Genomic DNA, 18,532 nt, shown 5'->3' with positions numbered 1-18,532 from the left:
GTCACCAACTGGAAACACCTGAGGAGATGTAATGAGAAGCTGCTGGCAAGGAAAAAACCATTAACCCTTCACGCACTTAAAGAAAATCAACATGTTTAATATAGACAGTCTCAGAGCACTGTGAGACTCCGGGCCTAAACCCGTCACAAGTCTCTTAATGCAGAGAGAGACCATCGTGACAACTGGTGATTGATATCGACATGCCATACAAAAGGAACAGCAGGGGTCCATTATGGCAGTGTTTCTTTTTTACGATAGGGCCATTTTGGGATAAATAAAATGTAATGGACAGTCTCTTTATAAGTTAAAGGAAATCTGTCAGTAGGATCAACCCTCGTAAGCCAACTATATGGGCAATCAGGTCTCTGAACGATGATTAAAATGATATCTTAATATCTTCATTTAGATTTGTTTTTCTAGAGAAATTCACATTGTTCTTAATTATAATTATATAATGGTTAAACATCTGCCTTTATTTCTCAACATTGAAAACACCTTGACCATGGGGCAATAGGACCTGCACATTTTTTTGTTCACTTCTAATTATTATCTTTGGTGAAACCTTCGATAAGCAGAAACTCTCTCATTGCAGACATTTGACATATATTTTTATTATTACTGTTTATTATAGCGCCATTAATTCCATGGCGCTTTACAAGTGAGAAAGGGTATACATAAAAACTAGTACAACAATAATTAACGGTACAAAACAGACTGGTACAGGAGGTGAGAGGATCATGCCCGCGAGGAGAGAGGACCCTGCCCACGAGGAGGAGAGCGGACCCTGCCTGCGAGGGCTCACAGTCTACAGGGAATGGGTGAGGGTACAATAGGTGAGGACAGAGCTGGTTGCGCAGTGGTGTACTGGACTGAGGGTTATTGTAGGTTGTAGGTTTGTCGGAAGAGATGGGTCTTCAAGTTCCTCTTGAAGCGTTTCACGGTAGGTGAGAGTCTGATATGTTTGGGCAGAGCGTTCCAGAGTATGGGGGAGGCACAGAAGAAATCTTGTATGCGATTGTGGGAAGAGGAAATAACAGAGGCGTAGAGAAGGAGATCTTGTGAAGATCTGAGGTTCCGTGCAGGTAGGTACCGGGAGACTAGGTCACAGATGTAAGGAAGAGACAGGTTGTGGATGGCTTTGTATGTCATGGTTAATGTTTTGAACTGGAATCTTTGGGTAATGGTAAGCCAGTGAAGGGATTGGCAGAGTGGTGAGGCCGGGGAATAGCAGGGGGAGAGGTGGATTAAGCGGGCCGCAGAGTTTAGGATAGATTGGAGGGGTGCAAGAGTGGGGGGTGCATATAGACAGATATAGTATAAAAAAAAAATCACCCAACAGAGTATCCCGAGGACCTCAAATTCATAACACATTTAATTCACAAAATTGGCTTTTAAGAAAAAGAAAAGATCTGCTTTGAAGTCGGTGACATTTCATGTAAATTCCAGAGTTTGGACAGATCTTTATAGAAGTTGATTTTTACGGACGTTCCTCCACCAGCAATCAATTCAGGCTCTCTAAATATAATTTTGGGAGTAATTTTAATTGCATTATGATTATTATTAATATGTCCAGAAAATATAGAGATAAGGAAAGTATGCCTGGACTTCCCAAGGTCGTGGAATATTTTATTGTGATTATACAAGGTTCTCGTATTTCGGCTTCTTGGCTTGGAACTGAGACTAAAAGAGTGATAAAACTGAAAGAAAACTTAGGAACTCGATTTATGTTCCCATTGCCGATCTATAAAAAGGGAAAAGAATAACACGATGTTATAATGTATTAGAAAATAATTGTGTGGGTTCTCCTATACAGTGTCAGAATAAAAGCCCCTTATGATGACTATTATTTGTGAGTCGTAAATCCGGAACGGCCAGATTGTAGAATGTTCGTAATGGTGCCGGCAGGGACTACACAGAAGGATTGTATCTGTCGATAATCAGTTTTGCCCTCACATCCAGAAATATCTTGATTTTATTTGCTTTTTTTTTCTTCCTTTAGGCAAAGATGAAGCGAGCAGCTTAGAAGTGACTTGGCCCGATGGCAGGATTTTCACCCGAGGCATCGCTGAAGGGGAATTGAACGCCGTCTTGGAAATTCCATATCCTCTTGATCAAGATACTGTTACTAAACCGACGGCTATAGAGGTGACGCATTCAGGGGTGATAACGGCGCGGTTTTGGAAAGGAAATATTAGGTGTTATTTCTGGAGGGTTTTTTTTCAAACATATGGAGGAAGCACTGGTTCTCTTTAAAGAAATCAGCTTTAAAAAGGTTTCTTAAAGAAACTAGCTTAGGTAAACCAGTATTGAGTCTTACAGGCAGTGCTCCATGAGACACAAAATAAAAGGGACTACCATATTTTTCAGATTATACGACGCACTTTTGGGAAATTGGGGTGCATCTTGTAAGCCATATTTAGCTTACTGGGGTGGGGACGCGGGGGGTGTGGAGCTGGGTCACAGGAGGCAAGTCCACCAATGCAATAAGCAATCAGCACGAGTGGGACCATGCTGCAGGTCCTGGGCTGAAATAAGTGCTGGGGTCCGTGGTCCCCCTGCACCCCTGGGCCCGGACGCAATCATAATCCCCGCAACCACAATTGTTAGACCCCTGGGTGTTTTCTTTGACCATGGTGCTTTAACTGCTTAGATCAAGGGTCTCAAGTCGGATGGGTATATGGGCTGGACATAGAAAAAAAAATAAATTGGGGGGCCGCATTCTTTACAGGACCAAATTACATTTTCAGTGGTACCATTTTATTTTCCTATACACTTTTGGATCAATGTTTTTGAGCATTTTTTGCTTGTTTATTATAACAAATGTGCACTTTTAATGGGAAAACAAATCATGCTTCATTTTGTATATATATGTGTACATATATACATACACACACATATATATATATATATATATATATATATATATATATATATATATATATATATATATATATATATATATATATATATATATATATTTAGTTATATATATATATAAAATATATTTTTTTTTATATATATATATATATATATATATATATATATATATATATATATATATATATATATATATATATATATATATATATATATATATATATATATATATATATATATATATATCTATCTATCTATATATATATATAAATATATTTTTTTATATATATATATATATATATATATATATAAATATATTTTTTTTTATATATATATATATATATATATATATATATATATATATATATATATATAAATATATATCTAAATATATATATATATATAAAAATATATATCTAAATATATATATATATATATATATATATATATATATATATATATATATATATATATATATATATATATAAAAATATATATCTAAATATCTATCTATATATATATATATATATATATATATATATATATATATATATATATATAATTATACTGTATATATATACAAATTTGAAACTAGAAGTTTCCCTCTATACAGACACATCTGCAGGTTTTTCCCTCCGCTCTCTATAACTCTATAAAGACACATCTGCACATGTATCTTTGTAGAGACCGGAGGGAAACTGCTGGTTTCAGCTGTAGCAGAATGAGTTATATACTGTACATTAGCCAAAGTTAAAACGCATGATGGTGAACATAGCCTCGCAGGTCCTCTGTTGCTTTAGATAGAGTTTTTTGACTCTATTATCTAGATTTTTCTCTTCCCTACAGCACCACAAAGCAAAAATATCGTAATATGGCAGACAGTGATAGAGCTACATATTTTATTTATGTAATCTTTTATATCGCTAATTGTAACTAACAGTATTGTAGATAACTGCTCTTTGGTTGTGAGACAACTTCCTGCAGCAGAAGCCTCTCCCCTCTGTCCTGTCTGCAGTAGATACAGAATGTTAAAGGCAAAAAGGTGTTACCTGTGATTTAAAGGGAACATGTCACCATTTTTTTAGCCTATAAGCTGCGGCCACCACCACCGGGCTCTTATATACAGAATCTAACCTGCTGTATATAAGAGCCCAGGCCGGGAGTATAACATAACAAACACTTTATAATACTTACCTAATGGTCGCGCGGTGGGCCTAATGGGCATCTCCATTCTCCGGTGCAGGCGCCTCCCGTTTCGGCCATCTTCGTCCTCTTTCTGAAGCCTGTGTGCATGACGCGTCCTACATCATACACACTCGCCGGTCCTGAGCAGGCGCACTACAATACTTTGATCTGCCCTGCTCAGGACCTGAATGCCGGCGAGTGTGGATGAAGTCGGACACATCATGCACCGCGGTTAGAGAAGGAGGAGGACGAAGATGGCCGAAAGATGCGGCGTCGGCACCGGACAACGGAGATGCCCATTAGGCCCACCGCGCGACCGTTAGGTAAGTATTATAAAGTGTTTTTTATGTTATACTCCCGGCCTGGGCTCTTATATACAGTATGTTAGAATGCTGTATATAAGGGCTTACTGGTGGTGGTGGTGGCCGCAGCTTATAAGCCAAAAAAGTGGTGACAGTTTCCCTTTAAGAAAAAAGAATGGTCTAACAGCAACAGCAGGACATGTAAACTTTAAAAAATAACCATTATCAAACTGTTAAATACCTGCCGCTCGAGTACTAATGCTCCAATGGTCCCCGCTGGTTTGTGCAGTCCATCTATGTGACCTCTGCAGCTAGTCATCTGCCTTATCGACTATGCTTCCATGTACAGCTTGAAATTGTTGAGGCCGGTGAATGACTGCAGTGGTCACGTGCGTGCATGTCACATCATCACAGCTATAAAGTGAACGACGTCCAATGAGGACCACCAGAGCGTTAATGCTGGGGTGGGCATGTAACAGATTTTTTTTTTTTATTGCGGACCCCTTACCTCTTGGGCCCCAAAGAGGCTGCACAGGTTGCACCTAGCTGACATGTTCGTAAAATATCAAATATGGAGGAATCCGTGGATGAATGGAGAAGGTTAGAGTCTTTGCCGTTCCCATAGAGGTCAAACAAATGACTTCTTCATACGGCTAATCACTTGACTAAATAAAACTGGGCAGGAAATTGCCTTTTGATCTTTTTCAATATGACAGAAATGATTATAATTTGCTTTTTCCTCACTTATCTTTTCCGGACAGTGCGGCCAGGGATTCTCGATGAATGAAAATGGACATTGCGGAGGTAAATGAGGCTTTAATGTGCTTGAATGTAACACACCTGGATTATAAAAGGAAATGTCACGTTTTCTGCCTGGATGCCTTGTAAGCAAACGGTTGGGATAATAAAGCGTAATAATCCACCAGTTTTACTGAATTGCTCTTCGGAGACAATCGAGAAATCTGCATAAAATGATGATGAGTTTGGTTCAGTCCAGGTAACCAGGCGTTGGTGTTACTTTTTGTAATAAATACATAATTTTTGATATTTTTAGGAAATAGTCCTTTGAGAAGTTACCAGACAACTCACTACGGTTTAGTCCTTATTCTCTGTGGCCACAGTAAAGTGATCCCTTTGCCTAACCAGTGATTGATGTCCATGTATATAGATGATCAAAAATAACGGCTGCACTCAAGTAGAGTGCATTACTGCAAAGAAAACATGAAAAATGTGAAAAAAATCTTTTGGGAAAAAAATGAGTTATTTTGCAAATAAAATTGTCCAAGTTTAATTGAGCCCAGTTACCACACCATGGTGTAACTCTCAACTCATCAGACTCTCCACTACCGTGGAAAGCTTCAAGAGGAACCTCAAGACCCACCTCTTCCAACAAGCCTACAACCTACAATAGCCCTCAGCCCAGTAGACCACTGCGCAACCAGCTCTGTCCTCACCTATTGTACCATCACCCATTCCCTGTAGACTGTGAGCCCTCGCGGGCAGGGTCCTCTCTCCTCCTATACCAGTCTGTCTTGTACTGTTAATGATTGTTGTACGTATACCCTCTTTCACTTGTAAAGCGCCATGGAATAAATGGCGCTATAATAATAAATAATAAATAAATAATAATAAACTGGGTCCTAATCTAAATTTCTGCCTCTTTTCAGGTCATTCCTGACCTCTTTGCAGGTTCTTCTCTATCCCTTATAAAGAGGTCAGGAATGACACACAAAGAGGCAGAGTGTTTGATTAGGACTCAGTTGAGAGTTATACCTTGGCGTGGTAACTGGGCTCAATTAAACTTGGACAATTTTATGTGCAAAATAACTCATTTTTTTACCAAAAAGTTTTTTCACATTTTTCATGTTTTCTTTGCAGTAATGCATTCCAATATTCACAATATACATCACTTTGCTATTTTTCCCTCCCTCTACTTGAGTGCAGCTGCTAGTTTTGATAATGTATGCTATGTTCAGCTTGCACCAGTTCACACTATAAGACTAGGAAGTGCCGGCAATTCTTGTATCGTGTATATAGATGGGCACGTAGAATGCGCTCAGTTCCAGCCATGAAGTCTCCATTTCTGAGCCCCAGATAAGACATCATATATACAAACACTACTTCTTCTGCCTTAGAAAAGTTGTAACATCTTCCTTTTGTGTCATGATTCTTAGTAGAACTTCTTGCTGGATGAAGGTTGTATCCCATGGCTTTAGGAGACATGATGTGTCTCCTCAAAAACTCTCAAGTACCAGAATTGAGTGATGTTTGACCACCACTGGTCTAGTAGTAGCATCACTAAAACATTATCGTCCATAAGCTGTCATGCTAGGTATGGGGAAGTAAGTATGAAGCGAATGACGAAATGGAATGGAAACCCTGTGTCTAGGGAAGAGGGAGATGGTGACCCCTGACCAAACCTGCCACTGGTCCTTTGATTGCCTCACTGACCCAGATTGGTTCTGCACCTATGCGCCAAGATGGATTTAACCTTAGGTATCCATAGTGCCTGACCCTAAATTGGGAATGGGTGGGATGAGCTCTTCGTCAAGTCCACTAAGCACTATAGAAGACACAATGCCAACACACAGGGGAAAAATGCATGAACTAATTATCTACAGATGACTCAGATGAAAGTTCACCAAAGTTTCAGCAATGATACCAATGATGAGTAGAAGCCACCTGCTTGCAACCAGAGCTTGAATGAACTGAATAATATCACCAGCACCAGTCCAGGAAAGATGGGAGTATTTAAGTACTTGGAGAATACTGATAATCATCAGCTGGATAGAAGAAGAGCTCCGCTGGGTCCTAAAGGGGGAGAGATGAAAATCCAGCAGGAAAGCTACCTAATACAATGAACACTGGCAGTAGGAACAATAGAAAGTCAGGGAGGATTTTGTGCAGTCAAACTCTGTGACCTTCTATTGCCAAAAACCACATGACTGTCTGACACCCGTGACACACTCGTGATGTATGCTCTATTCACAAAGGTCAGATTTAATACAAATCTCGGGATGGATATTCATGTGAGATCCAACTGCAATCCACATCCCATGCATGCAAATGGGGATTCCCCAACACAATTTACATGGATGGAAATTCAAATTTTATGCCATCACAGAAATAAATATGCAACAAGAAAAAATAAACGGCATGTTGCTTATTTCCTTGGATTCCACATGAAAAAGTACACGTATAGACCCAGTGAATGGATATGGGGCTAAAGCCTTGTGCAGATCCACAGCAGTGGAACTATTTAGCATACTCAAGGGTCAGCTCGGATTAATGCCACATCAGATGTGTCTTGCGAACATATCCTTATGGTTTGAGTTGGATAGTCCCAGATTATCGTAATCTAATGCTATTCCATATAGCTGCAGTAATTAACTAGGCTAGTGAATCTGCTTTCCTATTAGGCCCGCTTCACACATCCGGCATTTCGCCGGTTTGCCTTATTCGGCACACTCCAGTACAGTGTATACAGTACAATTGATGTTGAAAACGAAGGTTTCCAGCTTACATAGAGTGGGTGCCCCAGGACTTCAGAGATGGTGCACAGAAAACCTCCAGTCCGGCCTAGTTTGGTGTAGCGGTTAAACAGGAAAGGAAAAAAATGGATCCAGCACCAGAGATTAAGTATAAAAATAGAAAAACATTTTTTATTGAAACATTAAAAAAAATGGCATCGCAAGATGTAACGGCATCAGGCATACAGGACACCTTACGCGTTTTTTCTATTTTTTTCTATTTTTATACTTAATCTCTGATGCTGGATCCATTTTTTCCTATACAGTACAATGGCAGCACAACAAGCTCTGGTCACATGCTGTCATGTGACCGGAGTATGTGACCCGAAAGTTGCCACGCTGCCATTGTACTGTATCACACTGTACTGGAGGCCGCCGAATCCAACAAACCGGCGAAAAGTTGGATGTGTGAAACTAGCCTTAAAGAGGACCAACCACCAGGATTTTCATATATAAACTAAAGGCAGGTCTATACTGGGGCTATCATACTGATTCTATACATACCTTTAGTTGTGAGATCGGATGTATACTTTCTGAAATACAGGCAAGTGAAGTTTGTGAAATGCACTGTTATTTGATTGATAGCAGCTACAGAAAATCTAATAGGTCAGTTGGGCTTCGCTAGTTATTCCTGCCCCTGTCTGCCTGCCAGTCCTTCCTTCCCCCCTTCTCCCTCTGTAATTACAGAAACAGGGGGAGGAAGGACAGGCAGGCAGACAGGGGCAGGAATAACCAGCAAAACCCGACCCACCTATTAGATATTCTGTAGCTGCTATCAATCAACATAACAGTGCATTTCACAAACTTTACTTGCCTGTATTTCAAAAAGTATACATCCAATCTCACAATTAAAGGTATATTTAGAATCAGCATGATAGCACCAGTATAGACCTGGCTTTAGTTTATATATGAAAATCCTGGTGGTTGGTCCTCTTTAAGTGGACAAATTGTGATGCCCTCCAGAAAAGCTGACCATGTTCTTGCCAGTCAGGAACTCAAGGATCAGGTTCCCAGAATGATCAGGTACAATTTACCACATCTCTAGGTCATGAAAGATAAGACACCTTCATGTCCAGATTCAGATATTTTTTCCACTTGATTACCAGACATTTGCCACAACCTCTAGGACATCTATGGACAATGGAGACTCTTGACTCTTTAACGGGCTCATAAGGGAAAGGGATTATACACTGGGTCAAAAGACAGGACTTTCCAACCGACTCATTAGGTAGGAGCTAAGTCCTATGTAGCTGGTTAACAAAAGTTTGGTCGTTATGACACTTGGTAAAAGAATCTAATTTTTCAAGGATGTCTTAAAGGTCATACTTAATGGTGTAATAAATTGGGGTCTTTACTTTCGAGTGATTTGTTACTGCATAATCTGGTGAAATACTTTGGCACAATGGTAATTTTGGATATTCTTCCGAATTTCTAGATACTGACGAGTGTATACAGTTTCCATTCGTTTGTCCCAGAGAAAAACCTATTTGTATCAACACATACGGAGGCTACAAATGTCGCCCCAACAGGAGATGCAACCGCGGCTTTGAGCCAAATGAAGACGGCACGGCTTGTGTTGGTACGTATGGCTTTCCTTACTTGAGAAGAGGCAGATCAAACACATTTATGTGGTCAGAGCTCATAAGAGCCAATGATTAATTAACTAAGATTCAATGTTTCTCTGGGGAATCAATGACTTCTGTCCTCATGCCAAACCCTACAGTGATATATCCAACATATATGGTATATCAGAAGTGGAGGCAAATTATAAATTGCCACGACTAGTTTATGAAACTATTTTTTAGACTTTTTTAGACTACAGTTTATAATTAGAGTTGTCTAAACTCTGAAGCCCCTTGGAAGAGTCTTCCAGAAGACACAATGCTGTCACTTTCACTCCTTGATTGGTCAACAGTTTCAGCTCCACAGATGATTGGAATAGAAATTATTTCCAGGAGGGGGAGGTGAACCCATTTTTTAAGGGGATACCCCATGGTTATAGGGTTTGGAAATGATTGGTATAAAATAGACTGACATAGGCAATCTATGAGGGTTCTGTAATGCCTTCTCTGCTAAGGACTACCTCTACTTGATAATGGGTTGAAGATAAAAGGTACCTCTGTTTTGACGTCCTGTGGTCAGCTGTAACTTGCGAAGAGACCTGGTGTAAGTGTTCAATTTTCCTACAGCACCCCCACAGGTGAAATAAAGCATTACACAGTGTACAGTGCCCAACTGAGTCAATGGGTTGTTTATGTAATTCAGAACAGGACAGGTCCTCCAGAGCAAGAGACACTAATTGTGACTGCTCTATACCACATCGAAGAGGTGAGGATCTTGTAGATGGCATGTTTCTCCAGTAACTTAAAAATCCTTAATAACCTATAAGGAATTAATCTTATTGAATAAGAATGCTGTTTAAGTGTTTTCCTGCCCTTTGTCAGAGGAGAAGTGTTTCTTATTAATCCGATCCCTCAGGGCTCTAGCACCACCGATACCATGGCCTCCGCCAGGACCAAAAGTGATTATGTCCCATCTCTCACTGGACCCTGCAGGCTACCGCAGCCCTCGGAGATGCGGTGACTTGGTGAATTTGATGTCATCACTTCTGGGACTAATGGAGACCACCACCTTCTTTCTTTTCTTTACAAAGATCCTTTCCTTCTGGATAGTTCTGAAAAATGAGTGTGAACCCAAAAGGGAGTGTCAAAAAAGATATTTTCATATTAGAAATAGTAATTATATGGAAACTTAGATCTCATTATGGAATATTAAAATTTGCTTACAAAGACCAAGCATTTTATGGAACTCTCTATATAGAATTTTCAAGAACATTGTTATTAACTCACTGATTAAGGATAAGACCACAGGAAGCGTCTGCCCTAAATTCCGTCCATCTTGTTTCAAAATCACGTATTTGTTTGCAACCTTGGATGGGTGTAGATTGGGATTTGTGATCTTACCCGAATAGATCTGATGGTATACTCCCCGAAAATAAGGCAGTGTCTTATATTACCGGTATTTTTTGCTCCGAAAGATAGGCTTATTTTCAGGGAATGTCTTATGAATGGTCTCTCACACACAAATCTGCGTTGCTCTCAGGTCCCCCTGCGCTCTACAGTGGTTGGCTCTCCCTGGTAATTGGAAGCAGTATTATTATTGTGGAGTGATACTGGAACCCAATCTGTTGGTGAGAGCAGCAGTGAAATGCAGCTGGAACGGTGAGGGTCCTGACAGTGATGCAGATCTCTGTGTGAGAGCCCATCCACTATTGGCACTGGAGTACAATTTGTTTTCTTTTTTTGGTGGGGTGGGAGGATCAGTTTTCTTTTTGGGGGAGTCTGCTTTCTTTTGGGGGTGCCTACTTTCTTTTGGGTGTGCCTGCTTTCTTTTGGGGAGGTCTGATTTCTTTTGGGGAGGTCTGATTTCTTTTGGGGAGGTCTGATTTCTTTTGGGGAGGTCTGATTTCTTTTGGGGAGGTCTGATTTCTTTTGGGGAGGTCCGATTTCTTTTGGGGAGGTCCGATTTCTTTTGGGGAGGTCCGATTTCTTTTGGGGAGGTCCGATTTCTTTTGGGGAGGTCCGATTTCTTTTGGGGAGGTCAGATTTTCTTTTGGGGAGGTCAGATTTTCTTTTGGGGAGGTCCGATTTCTTTTGGGGAGGTCCGATTTCTTTTGGGTGTGCCTGCTTTCTTTTGGGTGTGCCTGCTTTCTTTTGGGTGTGCCTGCTTTCTTTTGGGGAGGTCTGCTTTCTTTTGAGGAGGTCTGCTTTCTTTTGAGGAGGTCTGCTTTCTTTTGAGGAGGTCTGCTTTCTTTTGAGGAGGTCTGCTTTCTTTTGAGGAGGTCTGCTTTCTTTTGGAGGGGTCTGCTTTCTTTGATGAAGAGTCCTGCTGTATTCTCTTTTTTAGTTGCTTGGACACTTCCTTATGTACCCACAATTAGGGATTATTTTTGGAGTAGAGCTTATATTTTAGACATATTCCAAAAAGCCCAAAATATCCTACTAGGGCTGATTTTCCAGGTAGGTCTAACTTTCAGGGAAACAGGGTAGTACTGGTTTTGGTCATGTTTCGATGCTTTTGCTAATCAATAGAGGTAACTCTTACTAACAAGTCTTTGTCTTTCTCTTTTCCCTTTCTCATGCTTCTAACACCTCTCACTCGCATTTCTTACAACCTTTCCAATCTTTGCCGGGTCTCGTCTTCGCTGTGACATGTTATCTTTGGGATGTCCATGCCATACAAGCAGCTCAGGTGGCTTACTTTGGATCGTACCCTTCTTCAGCCTCCAGGTTTCAACCTCACTTCTTGCACTCTTCAGTGACTCTGCTATGCCTTGGATTATATTTCCACATATACTCTCTCTGAATGGTTCGACCACATAAAGGCTTTCTGTGCTTGGTTCTTGCAAATTATACAGTATTTGAAAGGACTGTCAGCCAAGCTGCTCCGCTCTGGGTCTGGGAACCAGATGACCCTGCTACAAACATGCCGGAAAGAACTTTGTCTGAAGCTTAGAGTGAATAGTGATATTTTCGTAAAATCGAGTTGTTTGTTAATATGTCATGCATGTTTTCTGAGAAAACTGAAGAGCAATCCCATTCAAGCCCTCGCTAAAGACACTCTCAAGTACCCAGTGTAAATTCATGTTTTATATTTGACTTCTGATTTTTTATATGTTGCCCCCAAAAATTTTTTGGTTAACTCTTTTGCTGCAAGAGAAGCCAACAGAGCGGCACGTGGCAGGCCCTCCTGGCCGGGAAATGGCCGGACACGGTTGGAAACTGATAAAACACCATGGCCCGCCTGTTCTGTGCTTTGCCTGCTCCTAATCCTTGTGAAGGAAGAAGCCTTATCTTCATTTCTGTAATTATTGATTTATTTTTAATTTCTAATGAGAAGAAAGGTTTACGAGTTCAACTTTTTTGCAGTCTTCCAGTCATCGGTCTGAAAATATATTACAAATAAAATGTACAGTAAACATATAGAACAGTGTGTAATAATTCTCGGGAACTTGATTGGTGCTATGATCTGTGCATAATAGTAGCATCGGCTGCACTTAAAGGGGTTGTCCAGGATTTAATGACGGCTATAAAATATAAAAACTACTTGAAGGAGTTTTCTACAAAATATCAAAATAAGAAAATCAGCCGTACATAACCTCTGTTGCTCCAATGTGGCCTCTCTACCACTGTCCATGGATTTTTAGTGGCAAGGCAGTGAATGGTAACAAAAAGGAGACAGTTGCACTCGGTAGTGCTAAGATATGTGGAACAATGAATATGGGAGTATAGACATGTATTACTGCTCTGAAAAACATGTAAAAAGTGAGATACTTAGCACAAAAAATGGACAGTTTTATGTGAGCCCAACAGCCAATGCCAAGGTGATCTCTTTTTATTGGGTCCCCATCAAACTAATGCCTCTTTTTGCACTCTGTAGTGCTAACATATGTGGAACAATGAATATGGGAGTATAGACATATATTACTGCTAAAAAAAAACATGTAAAAATTGAGATACTTAGCACAAAAAATGGCCAGTTTTATGTGAACCCAACGCCAAGGTGATCTTTTTGTTGGGTTCCCATCAAATTAATGCCTCTTTTTGCACTCTGTAGTGCTAACATATGTGGAACAATGAATATGGGAGTATAGACATATATTACTGCTATGAAAAACATGTAAAAATGGAGATACTTAGCACAAAAAATGGCCAGTTTTATGTGAACCCAACAGCTAATGTCAAGGCAAGCTCTTTTTGTTGGGTCCCTATCAAACTAATGCCTATCTTTGGGTTAAAAAAACCCTAATATTTATGGGCGAACAGGAAGATGAAAATGGAGAAATAAAATTGCCTGAGGCTGAAGAACAGGAGTGCTTAATCAGAAGGCATAACCCTGCATTCTAAGAAAAAGACTGATGGCACATCCTACCTTTCTAATGTGAACAGGTGCAAATTGAACATAAAACATAGTAACAAAAAGGAGACAGTTGCTCCAATGTGGCCTCTCTACCACTGTCTGTGGATTTTTAGTGGCAAGGCAGTGAATGGTAACAAAAAGGAGACAGTTGTACTTTGTAGTGCTATGATATGTGGAACAATGAATATGGGAAAATAGACATGCATTACTGATATGAAAAACATGTAAAAATGGAGATACTTAGCACAAAAAATGGCCAGTTTTATGTGAATCCAACAGCCAACGTCAAGGCAACCTCTTTTTGTTGGGTTCCTATTAAACTAATGCCTCTCTTTGGGTTAAAACCCCTACAATTTATGTTGTCAGATAGGAATCTGCAAATGGAGAATTAAAATTGCCCGAGGCTAAAGAGCAGGAGTGCTCAATCAGAAGGCATGACTCTGTATTCTAAGAAAAAGACTGATGGCACATCCTACCTTTCTAATGTGAATTGGTGCAAATTGAATGTGAAACATAATAACAAAAAGGAGACAGCTGCACTCTGCCGTGCTAAGATACAGTATGTGGAACAATGAATATCGGAATATAGACATCCATTAATGGTATGAAAAACATGTAAAAATGGAGATCCTTAGCACAAAAAAATGACCAGTTTTATGTGAACCCAACAGCCAATGTCAAGGTGACCTCTTTTTGTTGGGTCCCTTTCAAATTAATGCCTCTCTTTGGGTTAAAAAACCTACAATTCATTATGGCAGTGAATGGTGATTTCGTGACTGCAGCACTTGACTGCTGCAACCAATCACTGGCCTCAGCAACCAAACTGATGTAGAGATTGCACTGGAACATCAGGTGTAGCTAAGGATCGTTTTCTTATTTTTACATCAGCTGTTGCAGCCATCACTTGGCTCTGCATGTGACCAGTGAGGTCAGTGATTGCCTGCAGTGGTCACATTAATGTATGACATGTGATAGGTGCAGCAAAGTAAACAAAAGACCACTGGAATGGTGGTGCTTTAGTGACAGGGAAGTTAAGAAGGTGAACATTGATTTTTCTTCAGTTTAAATAAAAATGTAAATCTCGGCAACCCCTTTAAAGCTAAATAGAGATCATTAATTGAACCTACCCTACTATGCACTGGGCGGATCACAGTGTAACATTTTTGAATGTGGAGGCTGCACACATCAGCACACCTTCATGAACTTCTTCCACCTATTTGCGGAAATCTCAGTCTGAAGCTTGTTGTCAAATGGAGGGAGGATTTTTGATTTATATCAAACCTCTTATCCACTTTATTGCATGCTATCTGTAGTACCCGGGATGGTAACTAAGTCTCTCTTTCTCTGTCATACTCCCTCTGTCCCACTCTCCTTTTCTCTTGCTCTCCTACTCTCCCTCTCTGCGACTCTCCCTCTTGCCTCCTCTCTCCCTCTCTGCCACCTTCCCCCTCTCTCCCTCTTGCCTACTTGTCGCGGGTGGAGGAGGGGACGCTGCGCTCTCCCACTGCTCGGGTCCGGCTGCTGCTGCTGCTCGGCGGTGGCTCGAGCGGTGGGCCGGATCCCGGGGACTCGAGCGGCGTTCCTCGCCCGTGAGTGAAAAGGGGTGGGGATTGGTTGGATGGTGGATTTGAGTATTGTCCGTGACGCCACCCACGGTTGTGGTGAGGTTGTGACACCACCGCTGCTCTGGACGGGGATCCCAGGAGCGATGACAGGGAGCAGCTTTGTTGTTAGTTCTCCCCTCCGTGGGTAGAGGGTTGGTTGTCCCGGGGCCCGGTGATGGGGTAGGGATGGATTGCAGGTAGGCTACGGGGCCTGCTGAGGTGCAGGGTCGCGGGGGCAGCGCTGTGCCGCACGGCACGGTGGTACTCACTCAGCCAATGATGAGGACACAGTTCTCGGTAAAACACACGGCTGGATGGACGGGTCCCACAGACGGCTGCGGTAGTTTTTCCCCTGACCCGGGTTGGTAGTGTAAGTCCTTTCTTTCGCCTCCGTGCACGCTCCTCCTGCGCTCCGGTTTCCAGCTGGCTCCCCGGTTCGGTACCGGTTCCACCAACTATCTTCCCGGCTCCCACAGACGGCCACTACCGTCTGCCTCACTCTCTACCCGAGGGTCCTAGGCTCCAACCTAGGCCCCTGTCTGCTTCTGTCTCCCTGCAGACCTCCTCCCTCTTCCTGGACTTGTCTGCTGTGAACTGCTGGGGGTGTGTAGGTGTTGTTCTCTGTGGCCCCTGGCTTGTCCAGGGCGCCACATACGGTCCCTCTCTGCCACCTTCCCCCTCTCTCCCTCTTGCCTTCTGTCCCTCTCTGCCACCTTCACCCTCTCTCCCTCTTGTCTTCTGTCCCCCTCTCCCACACTCTCCCCCTCTCCCACACTCTCCCCCTCTCCCACACTCTCCCCCTCTCCCACACTCTCCCCCTCTCCCACACTATCCCCCTCTCCCACTCCCACTCCCTCTCCCTCCCTCTCCCACTCTCCCTCACTCTCCCCCTCCCCCACCTCTACCTCTCCATCTCTCCCACTCTCCCTCTCCATCTCTCCCACTGTATCTCTCCCACTCTCCCTCTCTACTGTTCTCCCTATCACCACCCAAATCATATTAACTGACACATAGATTTACCATAACTGGGACCCAGTGGCATATCAAAGAGAGGTGGCACTTCCAAAAGTATCAAACCAATCCACCACTATTATGTCACTGCAGACTACAGAATGGAGAGCGTTAGGGCAGGGAGACCATGGCTCCACTGCAGAATTTGTATCTGCATGCAGGATACAACAATACAGTTACCGTCTTCTACACCCCTGCACCCACTATAGTTATTCCCCTAAATATGGAGTCTTTTCTGGGTCCTGTTCTAAGGTGCTGTAAAGTTGCCATGCACTGTCATTGTGCAGCGGGTTCTACCATTCTGCTCTGTTAATATATGGCCATTTTTATACTTTGCAGTTTTGATTGTTATTTTCATTATTATTTGTCATCAGTCTTTCAGTAATTTGCTCGATCTGCATTACAGGGATGTAGGTTGACCATGACGGACTGACTGTATGTAGGTTTTAAAATGGATCGTGTCAGATAATTAATGCTGCCTTATTTACAGCAGCATGTATCAGACGCAGACTGTATGAATTCAGCCAGGTATGTCTGTGACACGCCCACCAGGGCCGTGGGGTCACTCGTTCCCGGGATGGCTTTGTTTCTGGGATGTCATGGCGGCAGGGCCTGGCTCCGTGACCCTGGCGGTGTCGTTTAAATGAAGGGCGTTATTTACAAGGGGAGATAATTTGTGATGCCACCTGTGGTATGCGGTAGCATGGATGCCGCTGCTGCTATTCAGTTTCTGTGGCGCCCTGGACAAGCCAGGGGCCACCGGTAACAACACACACACACCCCCACCCCCAGCAGTTCACAGCAGTCATCCCCAGTGAGACCTGATTTCTTCCCTCGGGTTCAGACAGACACACCAGGTGGGCGGAGTTAAGCAGATTGGCACGCCCACCGGAGTCTAGCTGGCCTGAGGCAAAAACCAGCTCAGACAAGTCCAGGCAGAGGAAGAGAGAGGAGGTCTGCAGAGAGGCAGACGCAGACTGGGGCCTAGGTTGCAGCCTAGGTCCCTCGTGTAGCCAGTGAGGCAGACGGTAGTGGCCGTTTGTGGGAGCCGGGAAGACAGTCTTGGTGGAACCGTAGGTAGCCGGGGCTGGGTGGTGGCCCACCGGTACCGAACCGGGGAGCCAGCTGGAAACCGGAGCGCAGTAGGAGCGTACACGAAGGGGCAGGAAAGGACTTACACTACTAAACTGGGTCAGGGGAAAAACACCGCAGCCGTCTGTGGGACCCGTCCATCCAGCCGTTTGTTTTACCAGAGACTTTGCATTCATCATTGGCTGAATGAGTAACACCGTGCCGTGCGGCACAGTGCTGCCCCCGCGACCCTGCACCTCACCAAGCCCCGTAACCCGCCTGCTATCCCTAACCCTCACTGGGCCCCGGGACAACCAACCCCCTACCCACGGAGGGGAGAAATAAAATCCAAGCTGCTCCCTGTCACCGCTCCCGGGATTCCCGTCCAGAGCAGCGGTGGTGTCACCAATCTCACCACAACCGTGGGTGGCGTCACGGACAATATCCCTAAACCAAACCACCCCCCTTTTCACTCACGGGTGAGGAACGCCGCTCGAGTCCCCGGGATCCGGCCCACCGCTCGAGCCAGCACCGAGCAGCAGCAGCAGCCGGACCCGAGCAGTGGGTGAGCGCAGCGTCCCCTCCTCCGCCCGCGACATTTCCACTGGGGGTCGATGGTGATGCAGGTGACTTGGTATATCTTTCCACAGGTAGAGCTGAGTCCCCAGACCTGAAGATGGTGTTGTGAGTAATGGTGGGGTGCAGAGACGGAGGCGCAAGGAATCACGGGGCAACACAGGAATGCAGTCACCAGGTCTTTACTCATGGTTTATAGTTCCAGGTTACCACGACTAGTCAGAGGCTGCCCTCGGAGTGCTGAGTTCTGCTGTGATGGGCCCCAGCCGATCCCCGGATAGTTCAGAGGTACAACCCGATGCACCCTTCTGTGTTCCTTTCCTGGTCGTTTTCCTGCACTGGCCTCTCCCGCCGCGCCTCACACACAGTGCCCTGAGCCAGTGTCCGCGGATCCTTTTGATGGGTGGCTTTTCTGCCTTGTCCCTTGGTCCTATGTGGTCACCTTTTCAGCGGTTTA

At 43.2% G+C, this 18,532-nt stretch overlaps 1 protein-coding gene across 2 annotated transcripts in view; it reads left to right on the top strand.

The window, feature by feature from the left end:
• CRTAC1 (cartilage acidic protein 1) overlaps window positions 1–18,532 on the top strand; it is a 779,202-nt gene that overhangs the window by 736,510 nt on the left and 24,160 nt on the right. Inside the window, exons 12-15 of one of the 2 annotated variants that reach the window (XM_075348410.1) lie at window positions 2,000–2,145; window positions 5,126–5,168; window positions 9,330–9,473; window positions 12,141–12,881. In XM_075348410.1, coding sequence (XP_075204525.1) covers window positions 2,000–2,145; window positions 5,126–5,168; window positions 9,330–9,473; window positions 12,141–12,259 — 452 coding nt within the window. In that variant the 3' untranslated portion in view covers window positions 12,260–12,881. Of the gene's footprint in view, window positions 1–1,999; window positions 2,146–5,125; window positions 5,169–9,329; window positions 9,474–12,140; window positions 12,882–18,532 lie in introns of those variants that run through there. The other variant, XM_075348409.1, reaches the window with a different exon arrangement.

The sequence above is a fragment of the Anomaloglossus baeobatrachus genome, chromosome 5 (assembly GCF_048569485.1).
Source record: "Anomaloglossus baeobatrachus isolate aAnoBae1 chromosome 5, aAnoBae1.hap1, whole genome shotgun sequence".
In the NCBI taxonomy this organism is placed as follows: domain Eukaryota; kingdom Metazoa; phylum Chordata; class Amphibia; order Anura; family Aromobatidae; genus Anomaloglossus; species Anomaloglossus baeobatrachus.
This window is presented reverse-complemented; position numbering and strand designations above follow the sequence as displayed.